At 30.3% G+C, this 24,036-nt stretch overlaps 1 protein-coding gene across 2 annotated transcripts in view; it reads right to left on the bottom strand.

Annotated features, from left to right (window-relative positions):
* Positions 1 to 24,036, bottom strand: part of LOC107438326 (SEC14-like protein 2) — a 58,014-nt gene that overhangs the window by 21,980 nt on the left and 11,998 nt on the right. Inside the window, exons 2-5 of one of the 2 annotated variants that reach the window (XM_021147890.4) lie at positions 8,138 to 8,204; positions 5,384 to 5,453; positions 2,943 to 2,986; positions 806 to 868 (exon numbers count right to left, since the gene is read on the bottom strand). In XM_021147890.4, the coding sequence (XP_021003549.2) occupies positions 806 to 868; positions 2,943 to 2,986; positions 5,384 to 5,453; positions 8,138 to 8,185 (225 nt within the window). In that variant the 5' untranslated portion in view covers positions 8,186 to 8,204. The remainder of the gene's footprint in view (positions 1 to 805; positions 869 to 2,942; positions 2,987 to 5,383; positions 5,454 to 8,137; positions 8,205 to 24,036) is intronic. The other variant, XM_087159900.1, reaches the window with a different exon arrangement.

Genomic DNA, 24,036 nt, shown 5'->3' with positions numbered 1-24,036 from the left:
ACCAGAAGCGGTGTATGTCCTCTCTGGAAAGTCCCAAACAGTCCAGGATGTGCTCGGGAGAAGCCTGCTCAGCTTGACATTTGGAGCAGCCCTCGAAGATTTTCCTGCCTTCGGAAAACGAGAGACTTTTTGTGTGACCGCTTGCTAATCTGGAATATGCGGTTTTAGAAGCTCTGTCACTATTGAGGGCGAATAATGAAATTTCTTCTGCGTGTGTAAGCGCAGACGTCTCCTCTAGGGCCTCCTCTACCCTCGTTAGCTATCCTAGGGCACAGATGCCAACTTTCTCCGGACAGCGGATTAATATTTTCGAGTGGTAGTAATGTATGATTCTTGGTTTAGTAAATCTCATTCATAGGGTTTTTACTCACTTCTGAAACATTCAATGGCTTAAGTGCTACGCCACTCTTTACTGTTAAGTCGTGTTGAGTCCTTTAAAAAGTTCTCGAAATTAACAGAAAATCTGTAAATTTTAGTTTGTTGTTCTCTACCGTTAAGTATTTTGTCGAATCTGGAGCAGTTGGCATCTCTGCTAGGCTGTTCATCTGCGCAGCACGATAAGGTGAGGAAATGGATGGTCAAATGGAGCTTAATCTAGAGCGTTTTTGACAGCGCCTCGACGAGGGATAGTCACCGGGACATTGTCTTCCCATCGGAAAAATCTTCTCAAAAACTATTCTTTAATTCTCACGCCAAATCGAACACTCTTTTCGACGCACAGTCAGGGGCCCTTGTAGGGAAGGAAAAAAAAAGCACAATTATCACTGCAAGGAAGAAAACCACAAGTTTTTTTTAGAATACTTACATCTGGTTTGGTGTAAGTTTCACAGATGGTATCCAGCGAGTATAATTCTCGAAAAGCGTGCATCTAAAAATGAATGCAAAGTCAAAAGAATTAATCAGAAATTGAAGTTGCCAGTCAAAATAGATTTAGTTATTGCGAAAAGTGCACGAATATTGAATGAAATTATTTTAATATTAGCAAATTTTAAAATTTATGCACAGTAAATCAACACAATTTGTTGTTGGAAATGCAAAACCTAAATATTCGAAATAGTTCAGAAAAATCAGACTTAAATTTCGAACTTATAAATAACCAATATTTTTTTCGATCAAAATTTATTTTTTATGTTATTATAAATGATACCCGAAAATTCCCTTATTTTCATCTGTAGGCTTCCCTCCTTTTTTGAGGGAAGGAGTGATTTAATAGCAGAATTGAATTTCTCTTAACAGGCAAGTAAAACATTATTTTTTCACCGAAGCGGGGGTGCCATCCCCTCTGCAGAGGATCAAAATTGTGATGGCATGTCTTCGGATCATCCTCAGGGATGTTTCCCAGACCGTCGCCAATAGCCCATTGTGCAGCTCTAGTGTGACGTAAATGAACAACAACATTATTTTTTCACGCTGAATCGAATGAGACTAATACCGAGACAATCGAACGAATAGTTTATAATTTATAAGGGCACAAAAAGTACAAATTTCTACATGGAATTAATTACGAATCGGATATTACTATCGAAGCAAGTGAGACATTATTTCCTATGTATCTTTTCACGCTCAATCGAATGAGACTATAAACGAGTCAATAGAACGAATAATTCAAAAGCTGTTAGCGTTATTATGTTTAAAGTATTATTTTTTACAATTTTTAGATAGCTATCTAGCTTTTTTACAATTTTTAGATAGCTATCTAGCTTGTGTACAACTTTTAGATTGCTATCTAGCTTGTGTACAATTTTTAGATAGCTATCTAGCTTGCGTACACTTTTTAGATAGCTATCTAGCTTGTATAAAATTTTTAGATAGCTATCTAGCTTGCGCACAATTTTCAGATAGCTATTTAGCTTGTGTACAATTTTTAGATAGCTATCTAGCTTGTGTACAATTTTTAGATAGCTATATAGCTTGTGTACAATTTTTAGATAGCTATCTAGAGACAATCTGAGCGTGCACGGTATATTTTCCAATTTAATTGAATGATACAAAACGGAATTGAATTATACAAAACAGGAATCGATAAGAGAAATAATAGTTGTAGTTGTTGAAGATAATAAGTTGTAATGGTTTTGTGTACAGAAAGTACAATTTTTATTTGCATTTATTTACGCATTTATTGCTGTTCAGACAAGTGAGTCATTGTTATCTAGATAGTTTTACTTCCTTAATCGAATGAGACCACACACGAATTAAAAAAGCAACTATTTTAAGTATTATTATTTTCTGTGTAAAGAGCGCTATCTTTAAATTGTACTTATTATGAAAAAACCCTTATACCTTCAATCTTATCAGTTCGGAAGTTACTTTATTCAATTTAGTATGACAAATTTCATCGGAAAGCGTACCTCACTTGTTCTGATGCCTCCAGCAGATAGTAATGTAAAAGGTGTACATAATTCATATCAAACTCAGCATTTTTTTAAAATAAAAACGCTTTAAAGTTTTGAACAATTCGCTCAAATAACATGTGTATAGTCTCATTCGATTCGATATGAAAAATACACAGAAAATATCTCACTTGTTAAATAGGTACAAAATTGTAATTTTTTGAATATAAAACTATTATAATTTCTTAACTATTACTCGGATCTTCTCGGTATTATTTTTACTTAATTCTGCATAAAAAATACACCGGAAACAATGCATTAGTAGCGTATCTAAGAGAAATTCAATTCTCTCCCTCAAATTACCCTCATTTCACTGAACAAAAAAAAAAGGGGGGGGGGAGATGCATACAGAGGAGAGTAAGGGAGTTTTCAGGTATTATAGTAATATAATAAAGCTTTTTGTTAAAAAATATTTTAGGTATTGATTTGACCAAAGATACTTCGTTTTTTTCCCTAGTTTACAGGATTAAAAGTATAGGTGTCAATATTCCAAATTGTAACTTTTTATATTATTATCGAGCAAAATTACATTAAAAAAAATTTCGTCTTTACCTCTCTAAAAGTTGCTTCTGCCTTTTTGACGTCGTAATTTTTAGCTGAAAAAAAGATTAAAATACATTTTAAGCTGATTTAACAGAATGCAGAAAAACAAAGCAAAATTATTATCAATTCAGCACATAAATCTTTGAAATATACACTAAAAATTGAAATGATTTTATGATTACTTCATTTATCACAAGTCTTGAGAAAACCATATTATATATATTTGTTTTTGACAAAAGAAGTCGTCGTTCCTTTATCGCGTTGGTAACAGATAGTTGAAATCCTTTTTATAAATTTCTGAATAAAAATTTTTCTCTCTCGTGGGCAACGAAAAGTTGAAACAGACTGAACTTATAAGTTGGGAAGAATGGGATACCTGCAAGTGACGTAGAGTGGGGATCGCAATCCTGATTGGTTGTTGAAACGCGGCATTTATTTACGTTAACAATTGTTCTTTCCATTCGATTTCGAGTAAGCCGAGCCCGTCAAGCATTAATTCTCTTAAATGATACATTCTCTATTCTTACACAAAGATTATTCCACAAAGATTCTTTCACAAAGATTTCAATTCTTTCACTATATATTTCTTACTTAACACAAAGACAAACATGAAGCCATGTAAAACATAAGCAAACTAATAATGCATCGAAGTTGCCAGGTACACAAAACAAAAATATATCATGGTTACATAAAATACACAAGCAAAGAATAAATCTTAGTTAAGTAAAAGATGTAGAAGAGAAAGAATTATATTTCAATGAATTTGATGTGTGATACGTCACTGTATAGAATTAACTTTATATTAATTAACATTCGAACTTATGTGGGGAAACTTAGATCGACTTTAACACAACATTTTGCTTATAAGTGATCAGCTGGTGCTAATGTCACAGGTCAAGTGTGTGGGTATACATGGTCTTCTTCTTGAAGTCTAAGACCCAATAGAAAGGTCAAAAACGAATAGTTCATATCAACAAAGTGTTCTATGTTATGTCTTAGTTATACTTAATAATTTTTTCATTGTTATCGTTATTCATTGCAAAATGAGTGTCAGTCGTATCGTTTTATTTTTTTAAAAGCATAATTAAGGTTTAGTTTCTTACAGTTCTTCTATTGCATGTCATTCATTTCTATTACTATTAGTTTCTATTATTCATTTATTATATTACTATTAGTACTATTACTTCATAATATTTTGATCATTTAACTTTACTGTGATAGCTCAACATTCTGAAAATTGTAATTATCTTTTTTTAACTAAGTTAAGAATCTTCAATAGTAATTGTTTTTACAAACCGTAATTATTGTTTTGTTTCTATAAGTTTTTGTATTGCATGTCATTTATTTCAATTTAAATTTTTTTTTATTTCAATAACTCAGTATTGATTAAAAATTTTAATTTTTTAAAGAGCAATTAGTATTAAAGATTTTAATTATTGATTGAAACGAGCCTTTTTGACTTCAGCGGCTCAAAATCACACGGACTTGATCTCAATCCGGTATTTCTGTATATCATCTCGTATTCTCTCCGGAGCGTGCGAGTATGGGGGAAGCGCTTCTTTTCCTATTCAGTTAAATGCAGCTTCATACATGAAATAACCTCTCAGCAAGTTAATTAATGTTTTATCAAAAAATTAATCTTTTTTTATGTGTTGAATAACAGCATGAACAAGTTAATATAGTCATTAAAATTTAATCATTCCACTAATGCATTTGGTTATTTAGCATTAATTTTGCATGTAATACATTAAATATTATTACCGTCGTTGAACAGCCGACCCAATTTAGGGTTTACGGCTACCAATATTCAACTCCATAGCCTTGTAATTTCGAACCTAATCCAGAAGGCAGGGGAAGTCCTAGATCAGGTATTGGGAGAAATTTGCCTTCGTGAAGGACATTTTGAAGAAACTAACCCGCGTTTGCGTTACATGGAGAGGAATACCACGGAAACCTCCCAGAGTTAGCTTGATGACAGGGAAAGTCTAACTCATGATCCGTCTACCGCTGAGGATATTTCACGTCAGCGTCGATGCGAGTCGGATGCGGAATTAGTTTCGGCCTGTCATGGCTGGGATTCGAATCCGGTTAATCTCATTGGGAGACGAACTAATACATTGAATAGTTATGATTAATTTTAGAAGCAGAAAGAGAGAATGCATAGAGATTCTAAGATTCCAAAGGATAAGGGTAACTTCGTTAATGCGGCACATGTTAGTCCAGGAAAACATTTGTTTCTTTTCTTTACCGCAAATTTTGGCACTCGGCCAATAACAGACCGTTACCCGCCAGTACTTTGTAGCTACTTGAACTAAGTTTAAAAATAGGAACCTTATACCAATAAAAAAAATGATATACTTTTTTAAATTTTGTTTTTGTAATATTTTAACTTTTCGTTATTTATTTATTAATTCTTTTTTCTTCTTTTTACTCAGAAGAATTTTACTTACCCTTTAACCATTTCAACAAATATGGATCAGTATCAATAGGTGTCAATATATCTTTAACATTTCGCTTAAACTGCAACAATACAATAAAAGTAAATGAGTTATTCAGTGATATCAAACAAAAAATTATAATGATTTTGGTCATGCCTAGTCTGCAATATTCACCCTAAGAAGTGAGAAAAACTTTAGAAAAATGTAGAGGGAAAAAAATTGCTAAAGAACTGATATTAAGAATTTTAAAATCAATAATGGTTAATCTGGTAGGTCGTTCCGATTTGGAAAGAAAAATTAAATTTTAGCTTAAATTCAATAAGTACCATTCTGTTCCCGACGCTTATTTCGTTCCATATTTCAGATCAGCATGCCCCAAATGGTTCTTAGCGTTCCAAGTGAAAGGTCTTCCGTGGAACAAAAGTTAGGTCATTTTTGATGCCTGTAATTATATTGTAATTCTGTTTGTATGTATGCCTGCAATTATGATTGTAATTATATTGAGATCCATTACTTATTTAATATTTCGATTTCTTTTTCGAAATTATTTAAAGTAATGCTTATGAAAAAAAAGCAAATTGTTTTTAAAAAGTACGAAGTTTTTAATTAGCATGTATTGAATAAATTATGAAAGGTCATGTACCTAATAATATTGCATTTTTCATTCAATCGAAATCAAATAGTTTTCCAATCAAAAATAAATAACTGAATTCCTTTATAAACAAATATGTTTCCCTGATAACCATTTCAACGTTTCTATCAGTTCTTTTTAGTTTAATTTAAAAAATTATATAAAATTAATTAATTTAAAAAATTATGTAAAAGTTATAGCTTTTTAGTTTAATTTTAAAATTTGTTATTAATTTTCAGCTTATGTATGTGTTACTGAGAGTGACAGAAATGGGTGGTTGTTGACTTCCACCGGTGAATGTAGACAATCGCATAGTTGTTTTGGTAAATGTTCGAAATATATACTAGGTCTAGTTAAGTGCAACTGCCCGGTATGAAAAACATCAATGTTTTTTTAAGATTCAGTGCCACTGCCCGGTATACATTTAACCGGTACTTCGAACACTGATGTTTCTCCTAATCTATCCTCAGAATATATTTAAATATCGAATAAATATAATAATAACAACGAATAAATTAATATCACATCGGATATAACACATATTTTGGGCATTCACCAAAGCGACTATATGATTGTTGGCATTCACCGGTGTGAAAGTCGACATTCTCTTGATTTTGGTCATTCACTGTAACATACATACACCAAAAGTGAATTTAATGAATCTAGGCTAGATTCAGGTCCAGGACAGAGAACTAAAATCTCGGACATGAAACCGAATTTAAGATTATTAACGAGAAAACGTTGAAAAAATGTCATATTTTTTTAAAAAAATATTTTCCAAACAATGCAGTCTTTTATTAGTGAATGCGTTTTCAATTGCCTTTTAGTCCAAACAATGGAGCTCAAAAATTAGCCTTATCTGGATAATTGGGAGGAGTATTTTTTTTTTTTTGTATACTTATATTTTTTTGGGGTGTTGAACATGAATCCATATTTTGAGATCTAAGTTTTTTCCTGGGAAAAAAAATTTAAAATTTCTATTTTTCGCTCATACCTTTTGTTAAAATTAAATTGAAAAATTATGTTGACATACTTGAAAACTAGAGAAAATTTTCATCAAAATATTTCCCTACATTCCTTTCTTTCAGGAAAAAAAAATTTAAAATCTGTCGTTGGCATATAACCTTTTTTAAATTGAGATTTAAAAATTATGCAGACATATTTGAAAACTAGAGGAAATTTACATCAAATTACTTTCCCATATTTTGCCCGTAAGGTAATAAAGTCAAAGAATTAGTATGTCGGTCAAAGTGACTATTGTACTGAAATAATGACCCTCTAACCACTTCAACGGGAAAAGTTGTGGATAATAATCAATAGAAGTTTGAAATTTTGTGAAAATTCTCTCTTTGGCGATGTATGAAAAAAACATATTGCCAACCCCTAAGGGGATTTCTCTCCTCCCCCCTCGAATAATTATAAATTTTCTTAAAACTTCCTTTAAATTATATTTTTTATAGTTTTTGATTTTTCACTCTCCCTTTCAAAATTTTCTCAATTTAACTTTGGAATAACCCTTAAGGGAGTATTCCCATACCCCTTATAAATTTTCTTCCTGCCTACTGCCTTTAGCCCCCATTTTTATCCCTAATACCCCCTTCTTAATAACCACGATTTGCTTAAAACCTCCACTTTAACAATGATTTTTAGTCTTTCTCTTCTTATTTTTATGCAAATAAAGTTTGGAATGTGAGTCTTATTACATAATTTTGCATTTCTGGTATACAGTGGAAAATAGCCCCCCCCCCCGAGTTCTTTTTCCTTAAAATAAATTTGAAAGGAAATTAAAAATCGTAATTTTAATCTTATTTTTTTAAATTTTAAGCAATGAAGCTTTATAATATTTTTCTTGATATTTTAATGCGAATAAAAAGATAACGCAAGACAAAAATAATTGGAATTTAATTTAGATTCGATGAAGGCAGTAAATGCCGTGATAAAAGTGACAGAATTTGTAAAACAACAAAATGAAATTTTATTTAAGCAGAAGGCAAATTTGATAATAAATTTTTTTTTTGCCAATTTCTACTAAATAAAATTCATCATTTCTTGTTCTAGAAGACAGTATTCCTTATCATGGCATTTTGTGAACATTGATACTGTAATTGTAGGTTTAAGTGATAAAAAAGATTTACCTTTTTAAGAGTTTCAGAATGGGAGTCTGTTCCTTTCCCATTTTCCATTTCAAGTTTGAAACTGAAACTATAAAAAAGAAACAATAAATAAAAATGATATATTTTTTCAAGAAATGGGTATCACCGTTTTCCACTTTTTTTGCTGCATTGCATTGCATAAAACATTACTGGCAAAATGTTAAAATCGCAATTTTAGAGTTCGTGTATTATTCCAATTGATGCCAATTAACATTTTCTTGGTAACGTATACTCCATGAGCTTTCAAAAAATTATATTAACAGTATATGTAGCTATGTTTTAAGAATGAAAAATAATTTTGATGTATTTTGAGATGTGATTTAGCTTAGATATGTTTTTTGAGATGCGATTTTTAATTATGTATTAGTAAAAATAATTAAAAAATGGGATATATTTTCGTATGAACGCTTTTCAAAAATGAAATCTCATTTCAAATTAAATATTGAAAATTATATATTTACACAGGAAAAAAAATTACTCAGTTTATCGTTTTCTAGAAAAAATAATTTAAGAAAATTCGACACAATAAAATATATTTATCAGTGAGAAAAACAATAGATATCTCAATCCGGCTGACAACACTTTTCCTCGACCTTGTTTTCATAACAAAAAATTTAACGAGCGAAAAAATGTTTGCTGTTGATAGTTTGTAAAACATCATAACGGATTTTATGAGGAAAGTGTATGTGGTCATGGTTCATGGATAGTAAAAGCTCTTTTAAAAAGCTTTTAAGCTCTTTTTAAAAGCTTTTAAGTTCTTTTTAAAAGCTCTTAAATTTCGCTTCTTTATAATTTTCAGAATTGTCTTTCGAATAATTACTTCGAAGATACTTAACAGCTGAAATGGAATTGGCATTTGATATACTTATTAAAATAAAATTCGGAATATTTCAAAGGATTTAAAATAATTTTACTAGAATTTTAAAAAAAAGGAGGAGATAATGTTTTATTTTAAAACGATGTTCGCTTTAAGTTTTTTTCTTCTTCTTTTTAACAAGGAAACAACTACTTATTTTACTATTCAAGCTTAAATGAGATATTAAACTGCATAGGTATTGAAATAAGCCATTTCTTTTGTCCTTAGACTTCGTTCTATTATTCTCAAAGTAAGAGTATATCGCTTGCCAACCCCCGACACAAACTCAGTTCCTTTCGCTACTCAAGCTCACCTAGCTAACTCGCTACATACTAGAACATTGTAGTTCTTTTTCAATCGATATCCTTGTACTTATACCAGAACTGTCTAGTATTTTGACATTACAGCAAACTTATATGCCTTAAGTCATTGAAAGAGAAATAATACTATAGATAAAATCGGCAAATAAAAAACAGTTATTGTCTTTTATATAAAAAATATACGGAATATATCAGGTGAAAATTATTCGTTCCTTTTAAAAAAGAAATGAATTGAGACCCAGAAAGCTTATCACAAATATAAATATCATCGTGCTGTCGTTTGCAAACTACAAATAATGGTATCAAAAATTATGCTATGCGTGCAATAACTAAAAGTAAAATTAAATATCTTTACCTTTAGTAACGAAAATGACAATTTTGATGACGAAATTCTCAACAATAGGTGTCAGATTATCTATCTATCTCTATATATACATAGTTTTTTTTCTCCCACACTTTTCCACACTTACTCTAAAAAATAATAAATAAAACAAGAACTCTTAAACCTAGTGTCTAGCTCAGTATAGCCATTTCTGGCTCTTGTGCCAGTAAACTCCTGCCAATCAACAGTTTGGGTAAATTACAGCGTAAATAAATGGCTTGAAATTTGACCTTTTCAGTGTTGAAGTTCACACGTTGCTTCTAAATCGGAGCTATGGAATATAAAGGAGGTACGATTTAGGCTACTACGTAACGTTTTTAACGAAATGTTATTCCAAGCCTCGAACAATAGTTAGTTAGTGAAGAAGCAGAACCTATTAGAATAAATAGCTTAAGAGTTATATAATACATTGAATAATATGTACTTAACTGTAGTTCTGTTATATCCTTTCACTGTTCATAAATTACATTGAAAACTTTTAAAACTGATGAACTTACTTGAAAACTTAACTCAAGCACGGGATTTGATTATTCCGCATGGATCTCCATGTAAAAAGAGCGTCATCATTTATCTACTAGAACACTTTCTATACAACGCTTCTTCAGAAATCAGTGGTGGTACGATTTTGAAATAAAGTGGGATACTGATTCGGTAATTCGAATCACCATCCTGTAACTGATTCGAATCAGTTGATCTTATTGAAATAGATTTAAATTCCAATGAATTACTATTTTTAAATTTCAGATACTTTTGTTTCACAACGATGCTATGCCAAACTTCTTACCTAACCAAGTCAAACTTCTTACGTAAAACCTAAGAGATTCTTACGCATTCATTATCAAGGAATATAAGATTTTCCATAAAAAATATAGTAATTCATTTCTTTTATAGTTTCTTAATTACCACAATTAAAAGTATTTATAGCACTTAACGATATATATAATGTAATTATACGAAAGATATAAGTATATTTATTTATTCGAAATCTGAAACACTTGATTCGAGTCACTAATTCGATAGTGGTTTGAATTCCTAAGTTCGATTCACATGATTCGAATTACTGATTTGCGTCACTGATCCAAATCGCTTGAATCAAATCAGTGATCTGAATCACTTAATTCGTCTAGTGTTTATAATTACTTAATTCCCCTAAAATCACTTAATTCGAATAGTGATTTCAATCACTTTATGTAAATCACTTATCCAAATCACTTGAATCGAATCAGTGATCTGAATAACTTTATTCGTCTAGTGTTTATAATTACTTAATTCCCCTAAAATCACTTAATTCGAATAGTGATTTCAATCACTTTATGTAAATTACTTATCCAAATCGATATGATTTGAATCCGTGATCATTGATTCACATCGTTTGATCCGAATCCCTTGATTCGAATAACTGCTCTGAATCATTTGATTTGAATAGTGATTTTTATCATTTGATTCAAATCAGTGATCTAAATCACTTGATTTCAATTACCTGATTCGAATTACTGATATAAATCACTTGGTTTGAATCAATTGATTCGTATCAGCGATGATCATCGAGGTTAAGGCTCCACAATTTCGTGATCGTGGCAGTGGGGACATGGGGGGGGGGGGGGGCGCTTGTGTTACATTGAAAGGGAAACAACGAAAACCTCCCTGAGTCATTCCATTGGGAGTCGAGCGCTCTAACCATTTCGCCAACGCAGCTTGCTTATTTATTATTGATGCTAGGGATACTTAACTAATTGTGAACATGGGAAATTAATTTATTGTTGTATTTTGTCCTTGCCGATGGCACGTTTTACAAAATACGTTTTTAGTAGCCCATCTCATCAATTTAAAGATAATCAGAATTATTAGGCATGATGCTGTTGATCCAGGCCAACTCATGATAGTCAAAATTTACACAATCACACGATTTTTTCCGGTACTTATTCCTTTAGAGGGGAACCTCTTTTCCACAGTATTTTTTTAAAAGTTTTGAAGCAGTTTAAATTGGTGTCAAATATACTAACATAATATATTGTACCTACATAACTAGACCTTAATGCCAGTAGTGCCTATTACCAAAATTAATCATTACCATCATTGGTGTCAATAAAAGAGTGGCGATTTTTTACGTTTCTCCAAAACAAATTAGCATCTTTTCTCAATTAATTTTATCGCATAGAGTAGGGGAGAGTGGAGTCAATTGTAACAGGGTACGATTGTAACAGAGCAAAACTTTTGAGTGTCGGGTTCTAGATTTGGTTCCTAGGTGGCGCACAAGGTGTATTTAATAAATCTACATGTACACCCCTGCTGGCAACCATTTTTATGTACTTTTGAAAGAGTTGCATCACAAAAGATATTTTCACGCTACGTAAGTACTTTTTTAGGTATTAGAATAGTATTATATTGTAAGAAAGTAATTTTGTTTAAACAAATAGAAATTATTAACCGAATATGTAAGTGGACACCTTAATTAACATTTAAAAAAAAAGATTAGTTTTGTTAATTAACTAGCATTGTTTTTAACAAATGAAGCTGAAATGGCGTCTTGGGGACGATTGTAACAATAAGTAAAGAGACGATTGTAACAGCTGAAAATAAATAATCTTATGTTTACAAGCCATTACTTAACTCTTTAAGAACCACCAATAGTTTCCTATATCATTTATATTATGTTGCATGTGCATTATTTTATTTGTCACCTTTCACAGCATAAATTAAAATTTTCAACCCCTTAAAGTTAAAAGTTTAACCCTTTAGGTCTCTGCACATTATTATTTTTACTCCTAAAATATCATTACTATTTTGATCAGTAAAAAAATATATCACAACTATGATAGTATGTATAATTAACTATGTTTTAGTTGAATTTATGAACCGTTACAATTGACCCCATAAGAGGAGACAATTGTAACAAGTGCACGACTGTCAAAAATTGTTAATAACTAATATAATAACATTTAAAATAAGGTATTTTTATTTATTTCTAGTAGAGGATAGTCTACTTTTTTCGTCTGTCAATTAATATACTAATAATATATTGGATTTTTTGTTAGTTAAAAATAGTTAAGTAAAAGATGTTACAATTGACCCTACTCTCCCCTACTCAGCTTTTTTTTCAATTCGTACATATTAGAGCGTTCGCCTTCCAATGAGGTGAACCAGGTTCGAATTCCAGCAATAGCTTGTCTATACGATGTCCGCATCCGGCTTGCACTGACCACAGTGCTGACGTAAACTATCTTCTGTGGTATTCAGTGGACGGATCATGGGTAAGATTCCCCTTAACATCAGACTAACTGTGGGAGGTTTTCTACATCAAACGCAAATGCGGGTTCCATCAAAAAGTCTAACACGGAAGCAAATTTCCTTCTATACTTGATACAGGTGTTCCATTTTCTTCTAGATTGGATTCAAAACTACAAGGCTGCGTAGTTGAACATTAATAGTCATAAACCCAAAAAATTGGGTCGTCTGTTCAACGACGGTTATAAAATTAATTAGGCATGATCGAAGTTAATAACTGTTTGGCAATTTTTTACTTTTTTCTTAAAAGAACTAGTACCATTTTCCCATTAATTTTGCTTTCAACATAGCTTAGTATTTTTTCATTTTTTTAGTACTTATTACCGAAATCAGTGATTAATTAAGCATTAGTCGCGTCAAAAATGGTATATAACGAATTTTTAACTTACCTCCTAAATAAATTGGCACCATTTCTCAATTAAATTGACTTTTTAGTAAAAAACTCTTTTTTTTAATTTCAATTACCGTTGATTTTAAATTACTTAGTTTTATAGAAACACGTTTTAAAAGCGCAACTATAAACATATGGTTTCAGATAAATTTAGAAAGACTAGTTTCCTTAAGTAGGTAGTCCGCCTATGAACATCGAGTTAATTTGACATAATGAATGAAAAATAACAAAATAACTTAATATGAAAGGGCACGCAATAAATTCCTTTTTTTTAAATGAGAGCTATAAGCTCGAAAATAACAATGACGTTATTTTTAAAATAAAAAAAGCGGAATCGATTTTTAATTTTTATCAATTTTTTCAATTTACTTTTTATCGAAAGTTCTAAACCAATCAGCCAACATTAGTTAAGCGTCACTGGCGTCAATAATTATATGGTGATTTTTACGGTTCGTCTAAACGAATAAGTACGTTTTCTCCATTAACTTTGTTTTTAGCATAAAGCATATCTTTTTTATTTCAATTAATAAAGCTTTCCACCATTAGTTAAGCATCACTGGCGATAATAATAGTATGACTATTTTTTTATGGTTCCTCCAAACTTAAAAGTACCTTATTTACTCCTTTTATTATTTTTTTTAGTACATAGCTTATTTCTTTTATTTCAATATGCATCTATAACCTAAAATAATTAAGCATCATTGATGTCAATAATAGTAGGGTGACTTTTTACGTTTCTACTAAACGAATATGCGCCATTTTTCATTAAGTTCGTCTTTCAGCATGTATCTAATTTTTTTCTTCTTTTCAATTACTGTAGATTTTAAATTATTTACTTTCATAGAAACTCGTTTTAAAAGAACTACACTTTTATCTACTCTTAACTACTCTTTTTTTTACTACTCTTTTTTTTATCAAATATTATCGTTAAAACATATTTGAATAAAAAATAGAATTGCTTATAGTTTAATTAAAAACAGTGGCTAACGCTTAATCAATTAGAAAATTCCAAATCTTTTTTCTCTCATTTCGCTAGAATGGTTTGTTATAAAATGTTCAAATGTTGACAGTGACCTTCCCCGTGCTTTAAACTATTAGTATGCAAAACTTCATCTCTCTCAGTCGGATATGGTTCAGTAGTCTATAAGGGACAAGCAGACAGACATTCATTTTAAAATAGATAGATATAAACTTTTGTTTTTTAATGCAACTGTGGCATTGTTGTTGCCGATAGAAAAAAAACGAATTCAGTTCTTTTTCTGGGTTGTTGTTGTAGTTCATTTACGTCGCACTAGAGCTGCACAATGGGCTATTGGCGACGGTCTGGGAAACATCCCTGAGGATGATCCGAAGACATGCCATCACAATTTTGATCCTCTGCAAAGGAGATGGCAACCCCGCTTCGGTAGCCCAACGACCTGCGCGCGAAGTCGAGCACTTTGCGGTAGCACAGTTTAACGAGGACCAATACCGCACACCCTCGGTCCCTACGCAGACTGATCCAAGTGGGTCACCCACCCGCACACTGACCGCAGCCAGTGATGCTTGACTTCGGCGATCTGCTTTGAACCGTGTCTTAATGATCAGTCCACTGTGGGACTCTTTTTCTGGGGTAACGTTAGATTTTTATGTACAAAAAAATCAAAAATTAACTTAAGCGTTTAGCAAGTTTCATGTAAAAAAATCCATAACACGAAACATAACTTATGAATTGAACACATAAAGACCTGAAATAGATGCATTTTTTACAAAAATGTTTTAACAAATACAGAGCCATAATTATTATATACACATTTTGTTCACTCCAAAAGCGAGTTTGTGGCATATAGCCACAAATCTCTTCTTTACTTCCACAAACAACTTTCTTGAATTTTTTCTCTTCTAATATTTTGATTTTCTATAATTTGTATGGGAAGTTACTCTGATCAGTTTGGATCAATGGCTCATTAATAATGCAAAATATGGTAGCAGCAATTCGGCTACAATTTGTTAAGTCTTTAAGCTTTATTAAATATTTGATAATTTTTTCACTACGTCATTCGATCTTGGACAATACGTATAATCTAAATAGTTTTGTTTTTCAAAATAAACAATGTTTCATAAATTATCGGCGAAAATTTGTTTTTGATCTTGGTCCCTACGTATTTTCTATTAAGTTATGACATAATTTCTTACCGTGAATTACATAAATCATCCATTTTTCACAATGTAAACTAAAAAAAATAAATAAAAAAAACTATACCAGAAGTCTTGCGCTGACGTCATAGCTAGACGTGACTAACATTCCGAATTTATTTTTTATCATTCAGAGGAAGTTATAGATCAAAACACTGACCCACGAAGGCTTTTCAAATGACGCATGCATTCAGTTTAGGAATTAATATCTATTATCGAATTCAATTTAGGAATTAATATCTATTATCAGGAATTAATATCTATTATCGAATAATATTAAAAAAAATTCCAAATGGACGTTGTAAAATTATTTACGATAGTGCATCTGCGCATGACACGGCATGAAAGCTGTTGCTTCCATTTTGGATATCATGGTGTTAAAGTCAAAACATGGTGCGACGTCATTTCCTATAATATGGTGCCCCTAAAGCTCTTCTATAGTGGTTCAAAGAAAGTGGTTATGTAAAGAACATTAAAACATTTACAAATTTGCAAAAGCTTAACAATTTCTAAACCATTTTTAAATTAAATATTCGCTGTCAAGAAATGCATGAAAATTTGAAGTTTAAAAGAACAAATTCGCAAGAATTGATTAAGAATATCAAACTGTCTCATGATAACATGAAGAAGTATTTCTTAATAATTCCTAATGATTAAATGAGTCAATTTCTTATTCAAAACCATTTTGAACATGGGTGCAAGTTAAATTCTCCAGCGACGTTATCTCCTGAAAATAGTGAAGTGGTGACTACTGCTCAAAAGTAGTTCATAGTCACTACATTTGTTGAAGTTGTAGTTAACTACAAAAATGATGTAGTTTTTCTGACCACTGTAATAAGAATGTATGTATATCTTTTTGAAAAATTAATTATTACGTAGTTATTATGAGCAATTTGTGAATATGGCTCTAATTCAGGGGCTCTAATTGCAACGAATTGCTGTACTGATGGGGATCGTAATGTTGCATCTTTTGATTGAAAACTCAATTATTATAAAATTGCTTTAAAGTTCGTTTTTAAAAAGCGAGAAGAACTTTCATAAGTCTTATTTTTACATAAGGAAAATCTAAGTTGAAAGAAAATCTAAGATGTTCTGAAAAGGACTCGTTTATTCAAGCATCATGTTAGAATTTGAAGTTGATTTTGAATTTTATTTCAAATTGTTTAAGTTTTTGTGGTAATAGCGTATCATTTGCAGTTGATAAGTAGTGCAACAATTGCAAAATCATTCATTCAATACTTGCGAACTCTTTATTATTTTAGCTTTCTGAGTTGCTGTTTAAAAAATGAACTTTCATTTAAAGTGAAAATTACATAAACCAGTTATTTTTATACATAAACCAGTTAAGTTATTTTTTTTCCATTTCTGCTTTATGGTTAAGATTCTGATTTCTTATTTATAACATGAAGAGCACTCCAGACAGTTATTTGTTTAACTATTCGCTAGTACCAAGTATAAAGCTCTTATAATCTATTGCACATTTTTTAATTTTTAAAAAAAATAAGCATCATTTTAAAAAAATTTTGTTTTGTTAAAATACAAAATTTTGAAAGTTGACAAATTATTTAAATTTAATATATTTTATACATTTGTAAAACATAGATAGTTTTCATACATTTTAAATTTTGCTTAGAATAATTTTTTTAAATAAAAGTTTTTTATATTTTGTTTTATTTTAAAATGAATGAGTGAAAAACCAAGGTTATAAAATATGAAAACATATATTTTGGATGGAGGATTTAAATGATTTTACAGATAATATCTTTATCTGAATAATGCTATAAAGTAACATAAAAGTGAAACTAAAAAGTCATTAAATTACTTGAATATCTATAAATTGTTCAATTTTTCTAACCATAATTGTTTTTCTTTTCATTCTTCATTCAAGGAAAAATGATTAACTTAATCATAAACAGTTAATATTTATGTATTCTACACCATTGTTTTGATGATTTGAAATTAGATGAGATTACTATTTAACGTTTGCTATTATTTAAATATTTGCCATTATTTATTTAACTTTACTTGAAAAAGGAAAACTCATCCTTTTAAGAGGATTTTAAAATTGAGAGTCTATTTTGCAAGTATTTGAAGTTTCCAAATTACGGGAATCATTTCACCCCATTTCCAAGGTGGCTTCTTTTACCAAACTACGACTTATTCCTACAGCCGCGATGGCTCAGAGTATAACAAACACTGAAGTGTCACAACAAAGAACTGAGGTTCGACCCCAATGGCGGCTTGGTGCCCACTTAGCTTCAAATAGATTGTACCAGCTGAAAAGGCTACCTATTTGTATTTAGTAAACATTATTCATCAGTAATGGTGGATTTGCATTTTCCATGAATCGCCATTTTTTATAAGCGAATTTGCAATAAGACTAATTTGAAATTTTCAGGCTTTCTAATATAATGAATGAAAAAAAATGGGCTCCATTTTTTTCTGCTGAAAATTCAAAAGTATTAGAGACGCAAAAGGAAAATAATATCCTGATACACACAGAAAAAAAAACTATTATTAATAAATTAGAAAACAAATTTATCCGTCCTTCTAAATTCTGTTAAGTGCCCTTTCTAAGTTAGGACTCTGTTAAGTGCCCTTTACTATTTAAGAGTTAAAAAAGTTTTTGGTTCGGAAGCCTAGAGAGAAAGGAAGGGGATAAACTTAAAAATTGTTGTCTGCACAAATAAAATTTCGTTTTCACGCTGAATTAAATAAGACCTAACACAAAATAATGCCATTGTCGGTCAGGGGATAGAGTACTTGCCTCCCAATGGGGTAACTCAGGTTCAAATCCCAGTGTTGGATGGTTGATACGAACTCTGCTCTCAGTTCGCATCGACCGCATTGTGCCAACACCTCCTAGAAAGAACAGGCCTCAGCACGGGTTACCATAAATATCCCTTAGTAGTCCAAACGTAATGACATATTTTGTATTTTCAACCACTGCGCAGCTTAGTACCCCTAACGTAATGACATCTTTCTTATTTTTCGTCTACTGCGCAGTTAACTTCGTCACATCGGACTACTAAATAGATCCGTGCCGAGGCCTTTCTACTTCTAGGAGGTGTTGATTGTGCTGACATAAATATCCTCAGTGGTAGATGGATCATAGGTCAGAATCTTCTTGCCGTTGGGCTAACTGTGAAAGGTTCTCATGATTTTCCTCTCCACGTAACGCAAATCCGGATTTGTTTCATCAGAAAGTCCTCCACGAAAGCCAGTTTGTCCCAATGCTAGATCCAGGAGCTCCACTGTCTTCTGGATCGGGTTCAAATTTCCAAAGTCACGGAGTCCTGGAGTTTAGCACCATCTCAGTCGTAAACTCAGAATCGGGTCGGTAATAAGAATAAAAACACGAAATTATAGGTCTAATAATGTTGAATTTATAATGGTTTTATGTGTAAAATGTGCAATTTTTGAGTTTTCATCATGCAGTAAAAATAGTGCAAAAAGTCTAAACATCAAGAAGTAAAGTTCTACCCCAAGCAAACTTTTAGATACTCTCTCCTCTTTAAATAGTAAAACAAAGCTCGCGCGTTGGGTAAAAGCGGGTTGAAAGAGAATATAAACACCCCTCACGCTATAATTATATAATATATAAATATAGAGAACAAATAAAATATATGAATTAAATATTAATAGCTTTCAAGTTATTAGTATTGTTGGTTACGAAATTAAATAAATACGTTGAAAACTGTACCTCACTTGTTTAGGTAGCAACTTGACTGCAATTTCAAATACATAAATGAGTACAAGTCATAAAATATAATTTTTTTGTGCATGAAACCTTTACAGCTTTTTAACTGCGAGTTCTATATTGTTTCATGATCGGTCTCATTTGATTTAGCAAAATACAATTACATCAGAAATAGTATATTATTTGTGTTAGAGAGCAATATTTAAGTTTACCCTCTTATATCACTTTTCCCTCTAGTACCGAAACATGCTTTTTTAGGACGGGCAACTTTTTACCACATACTAAGAGAAGGGTGTTTAACAGTTTGTTACCGGGCAGTTCTTTTAAGTTTGGGTTTTTACAAGTTTTGATTGTGTTAATAACGAAAGTTTAATCAATGGATTGAAATAATGGATTTTTATTCCGATATTGCGCTGAAAGTGTAAATTGCTCATAAATATTGACGCTTAAAAACACGCATTTTTTGGAAGACTGAAAAAAATTCCTAACATTTTACTGGACGTAAACCCTAAATTTTGGAGATATTAGGAATTTTGAAGGTAAATAAAATTGGCAATTTCAAGAATGAAATGCGAAATTAATGTATGCAATGTAACTGCTGCAATTTGAAAAAGGTAACGTTTGCATTCGTGCAGCTTAATATAGTACTTCAATTTAATTAAATAAGTTTCAATAGTCCTTATTTTCTTTTTCTTCTAAATGTTCTTTTTTCTAATTTAAATTATAGTGCAACATTTTATAAAAAGTAATAATTTTTATGATTTTTTTCTTTTTTTTTTTGCGTCGAGCCCAAATGTGAAATTATTAGTTGAATAGTTTCCAAGGAAAACATTTTATAGAAAATTACATAAAAAAATTTCATGGTAAAATTAATTTTTTTCCTTTCGGAAGCATAAAGATCTATATCTTAAAAAAATCCCGGGCTTAAAAATATGATTGCGACGTTATAATTCCACAATTATTAATGAATAATTTGAGTGATTTTTTAATCATGCCTGACAAATATTTCAGATCTTTTATCTGGTTTTTCAGAAGAATATCCTTGAATCGTTTTCCTGTTGCAATTCGAGTGATTAAAATGTCAATGAGCTTGCTGAATCACATATTCTGATCACGATTTAACCTTTTTCGTTCGTCTCACAACAAACCATGTCTTTTGTACAAACTGTGCCATATATTATATAATATTAGAGTGAACTCGAAGGAGTTAAAAATCTGCTTTCAAGGACATTTTTAAATCACAAAATGACGTAAATTTCTATTAACTAAGAAACTATGTATGTTCCTTACTAATAAACTATGTCTTTCAAATAAACTAAAAAAAAGCGATTTTTCGGAAGATTAAGTAATAAAGGGGAATAAATTTTTTATAAGCTATGTTTTCTAAATGATCTAAAAAGGAGAAAGCAAAATCCGTTTTTTAGGGATATTTTCTATATCTTTCAAATGAACTAAAAAAAGACGAAATCAAAATCGGTATTTTAGGGAGATTTTTAGATAATAAAGGGAAATAGTTTTAATAAGCTATGTTTTTCAAATAGAATAAAAAAGAGGTAACAAAATCCGTTTTTCGGGGCATTTTTAAACAATAAAAGGAAATAATTTTTAAATCACAAAATGACATAAATTTTTTATAAACTATGAAACTATATTCCTTACTGATAAACTATGTCTTTGAAATAAACTAAAAAAGGCGAATTTTCGGTATATTTTTAAATAATAAAGGGGCATAAAGTTTTTATAAGCTATGCTTTTGAAATAGACTAAAAAGGAGAAGCAAAATCCGTTTTCTAGGGATACTTTCTATATCTTTCAAATACACAAAAAAGGCGAAACCATATTCGATTTTTTTACCGAGAGTTTTAAATAAAGGAACATATTTTTTTATAAGCTATGTTTTTCAAATAGACTAAGAAAGACAAAGCAAATTCCGTCTGTTAGGGACATTTTCTATATCTTTCAAATAGACGGAACCAAAGTCAGTTTTTAGGGAGATTTTCAAATAATAAAGAGACAATTTTTTTATAAGCCATGTTTTTCAAATAGACTAAAAAAGAGAAAGCAAATCCGTTTTTTAGGGATATTTCCTATATCTTTTAAATACACAAAAAATGTGAACCCGAAGTCGATTTTTAAATAATAAAATAACTTATTTTTTTATAAGCTATGTTTTTCAAATAGACTAAAAAGGAGGAAACAAAATCCATTTTTAGGGACATATTTAAATAATAAAATGAAATTTTTTTTTATAAATTATGTATTATTTAAGTGACTAAAAAGGAGAAAAGAAGGCACTCTAAGTAAGCAATGAGTGAAGAAGCTTAGCCAATACTTCTGATTCTATCTTGACAATTTATGACATGATATATTAGCATGAAATATAAAATATGATTTATCCTGTTGGGATCAAACGAGTTGACAATAAAGAGTAACCCCCTTCATGATCTGAAGTTAGCGTCATTATTAACTCGAAAACCTTAACTTTAATGGTGTCATTTTTTTTTTTACTACTCAAATTTTTAATTGAAAGTAAACATTTTTCGCGTGATTTTCATCCTTAGCTTGGAAAAACCATTCTGGTTGGAAAAATTTTTATACAGGAGGGAAAAAATCAACGTGGCTGGATGCCTTTTTTTTTTAAGATGTAGGTAGGTGTTGCAGGGAAAGGTCCGTGATTTTTATCATTTTGAAAAAAAAAAGCGACATGTTAGAGAAAATGAATAAATTTATGACTGAGATACCTAAAAGTTCTATATTGTTTTTAGAAAAGAATAATAATAATAGTACGTTACCTTTAATAGTACGTTTAAATGTTTTATAATATATTTCATGTTTAATAATTATACTGCATTCTAATTTAAATAGCTGAAAAGTTTCTGATAAAATTAATCAGGAACAAATATCAGGAAAGCTCAATGAAGTCAGTTTTTTTAAACCAGTGAAAAAAAATTTTGAATGTTTATGACCAGCCCGCGTTTTTTTTAAAAAAGAAATATCAAATTGATGTTTGTTTTGCATTATTCGAACGTAAGTTACGATATGTTTTGAATTAAAATATGAAAAGAATTGTTAATGAAAAATTTAGGTGAAAGGAAAGCTACATTGTTTTTCATGGCTGATATTATTTTCTTGTTCATTTTTGAAAATGATGTGATGTTATTTAGCGATAAAATTATTTTTAATGTGATGTGTTCAGGAAAGTAAAAAGAAATTCGAAAGTCAAGAGGTCATTTCGATGGAACGACTATTTCATAAATATAATTGTGTCATTATTTTCAAGAGAACAATTTTTCCCTGCTATCATTTTATTCTACCAACCATTTCTTTCTGCTTGTCATCTTTCCCGGTCTACTATTCAAATAATAAAATGTCAGCATTATAATAATAAAATGTCAATATAATTATTTTGATTATAAAAATTTATTATAATCAAACGCAATATAACTAATGTTGGATTGTAATAAATTTTTATAATAAAAATAATGGAATGTCAAAATATTTTATATTTTTAAGTCAGTGACTAAAAATTAACCTAAAATTTATTTAAGTTTATTGTTATTCGAAAACCATTTTTCGAAAACTTGCCATCTGCTTTCCTTGAAAACTTTATAAAAAATTCTTGCGACATGTTTTAAGATAAACTTTATATAAAATAAATATTATATCTGGCAAATTAGCCGAAACTAGATAAACTAAATTTTTTAGAAATGACACGCTATATTTTATATCTTATTTTTAATGCAAACTCATAGAAAAGTTGCTGTTTTTCAAAAAAAACTTTTGAATTATTTAATTTCATACTTTTTGGTCGTAGGATTCATTAAATCTATGACGAAAATTCCTCTTTTTTTCGGAAACACATTTTGAAAGCACAAGCATAAACAAAGTTAACACATGGTCTCAGATAACTTTAGAAATGCTAATTTGGTGAGGTAGCACTGATCCACATTCCATTTAAGTTGATAACTTGTAAACAATAATGAAACATTAATGAGCGTGCAATAAAATCTTCAACATACTCGTCTACACTTTTATTTATCACAATGCGATGTTAAAATACTGCGAAAAAACCATTTTTCAAACATTCTCCGTAACAGACTATTTAAAAATTGTAAACATTTTCTTCGGAGGGGGGGGGGGCTGAAATTGCTCCTCCAAATTGTAGAACTCTAGCGCCAACTGTTCTTGTGCTACGAAAGATGCAAAATAGCGTTCTGCTAGAAGGACAGACAAAATAGTGTTCAGAAGAAAAACTGAATAAAAGAATTAAATAGTTTTATTTTATGCAGCGATTATGTAATGCATGATTAAGGAGTTAAAAAAATGTATTAAAAACGGTGTAAGTAATTCTCATTTATAACTAACTCTTCAGATTCTGAAACTGTGGTACAACCTGAAGCGAATGAGTCAATGATAGTTTAAATTAAATATAACTAAATTAGTAATAAACCAAATATGAGGAATATTGGAAACTTTTTATTATAATCCACTTGATTTCAAGTGAGTTCTTAGAATGAAAATAAAAAATAGTTTTGAATTTAAAAATCTAGCTAATACATGGCTATAATAATACGGATTATAAATACTTATTAAAGATTTTGACCATCTGTATGATATTAATTTTCTATTATGTTGCATTTCACATTTCAGTTTTGACTCTATGTATTCTTGTGATTCAGACATTTAAAGCAGGAATATTTATAATAAGTAATAAATAGTTAAAAGTAGCGATATTTTTTTTTTTAAAAATTGGTAAATTTTTACTACGACTT

This window comes from Parasteatoda tepidariorum, chromosome 3, assembly GCF_982258835.1.
Source record: "Parasteatoda tepidariorum strain Cologne lab strain chromosome 3, Ptep-v5.0, whole genome shotgun sequence".
NCBI classification, from domain to species: Eukaryota; Metazoa; Arthropoda; class Arachnida; order Araneae; family Theridiidae; genus Parasteatoda; species Parasteatoda tepidariorum.
The sequence above is the reverse complement of the archived record's forward strand: the minus strand, read 5'-3'. Positions and strand labels throughout refer to the sequence as shown.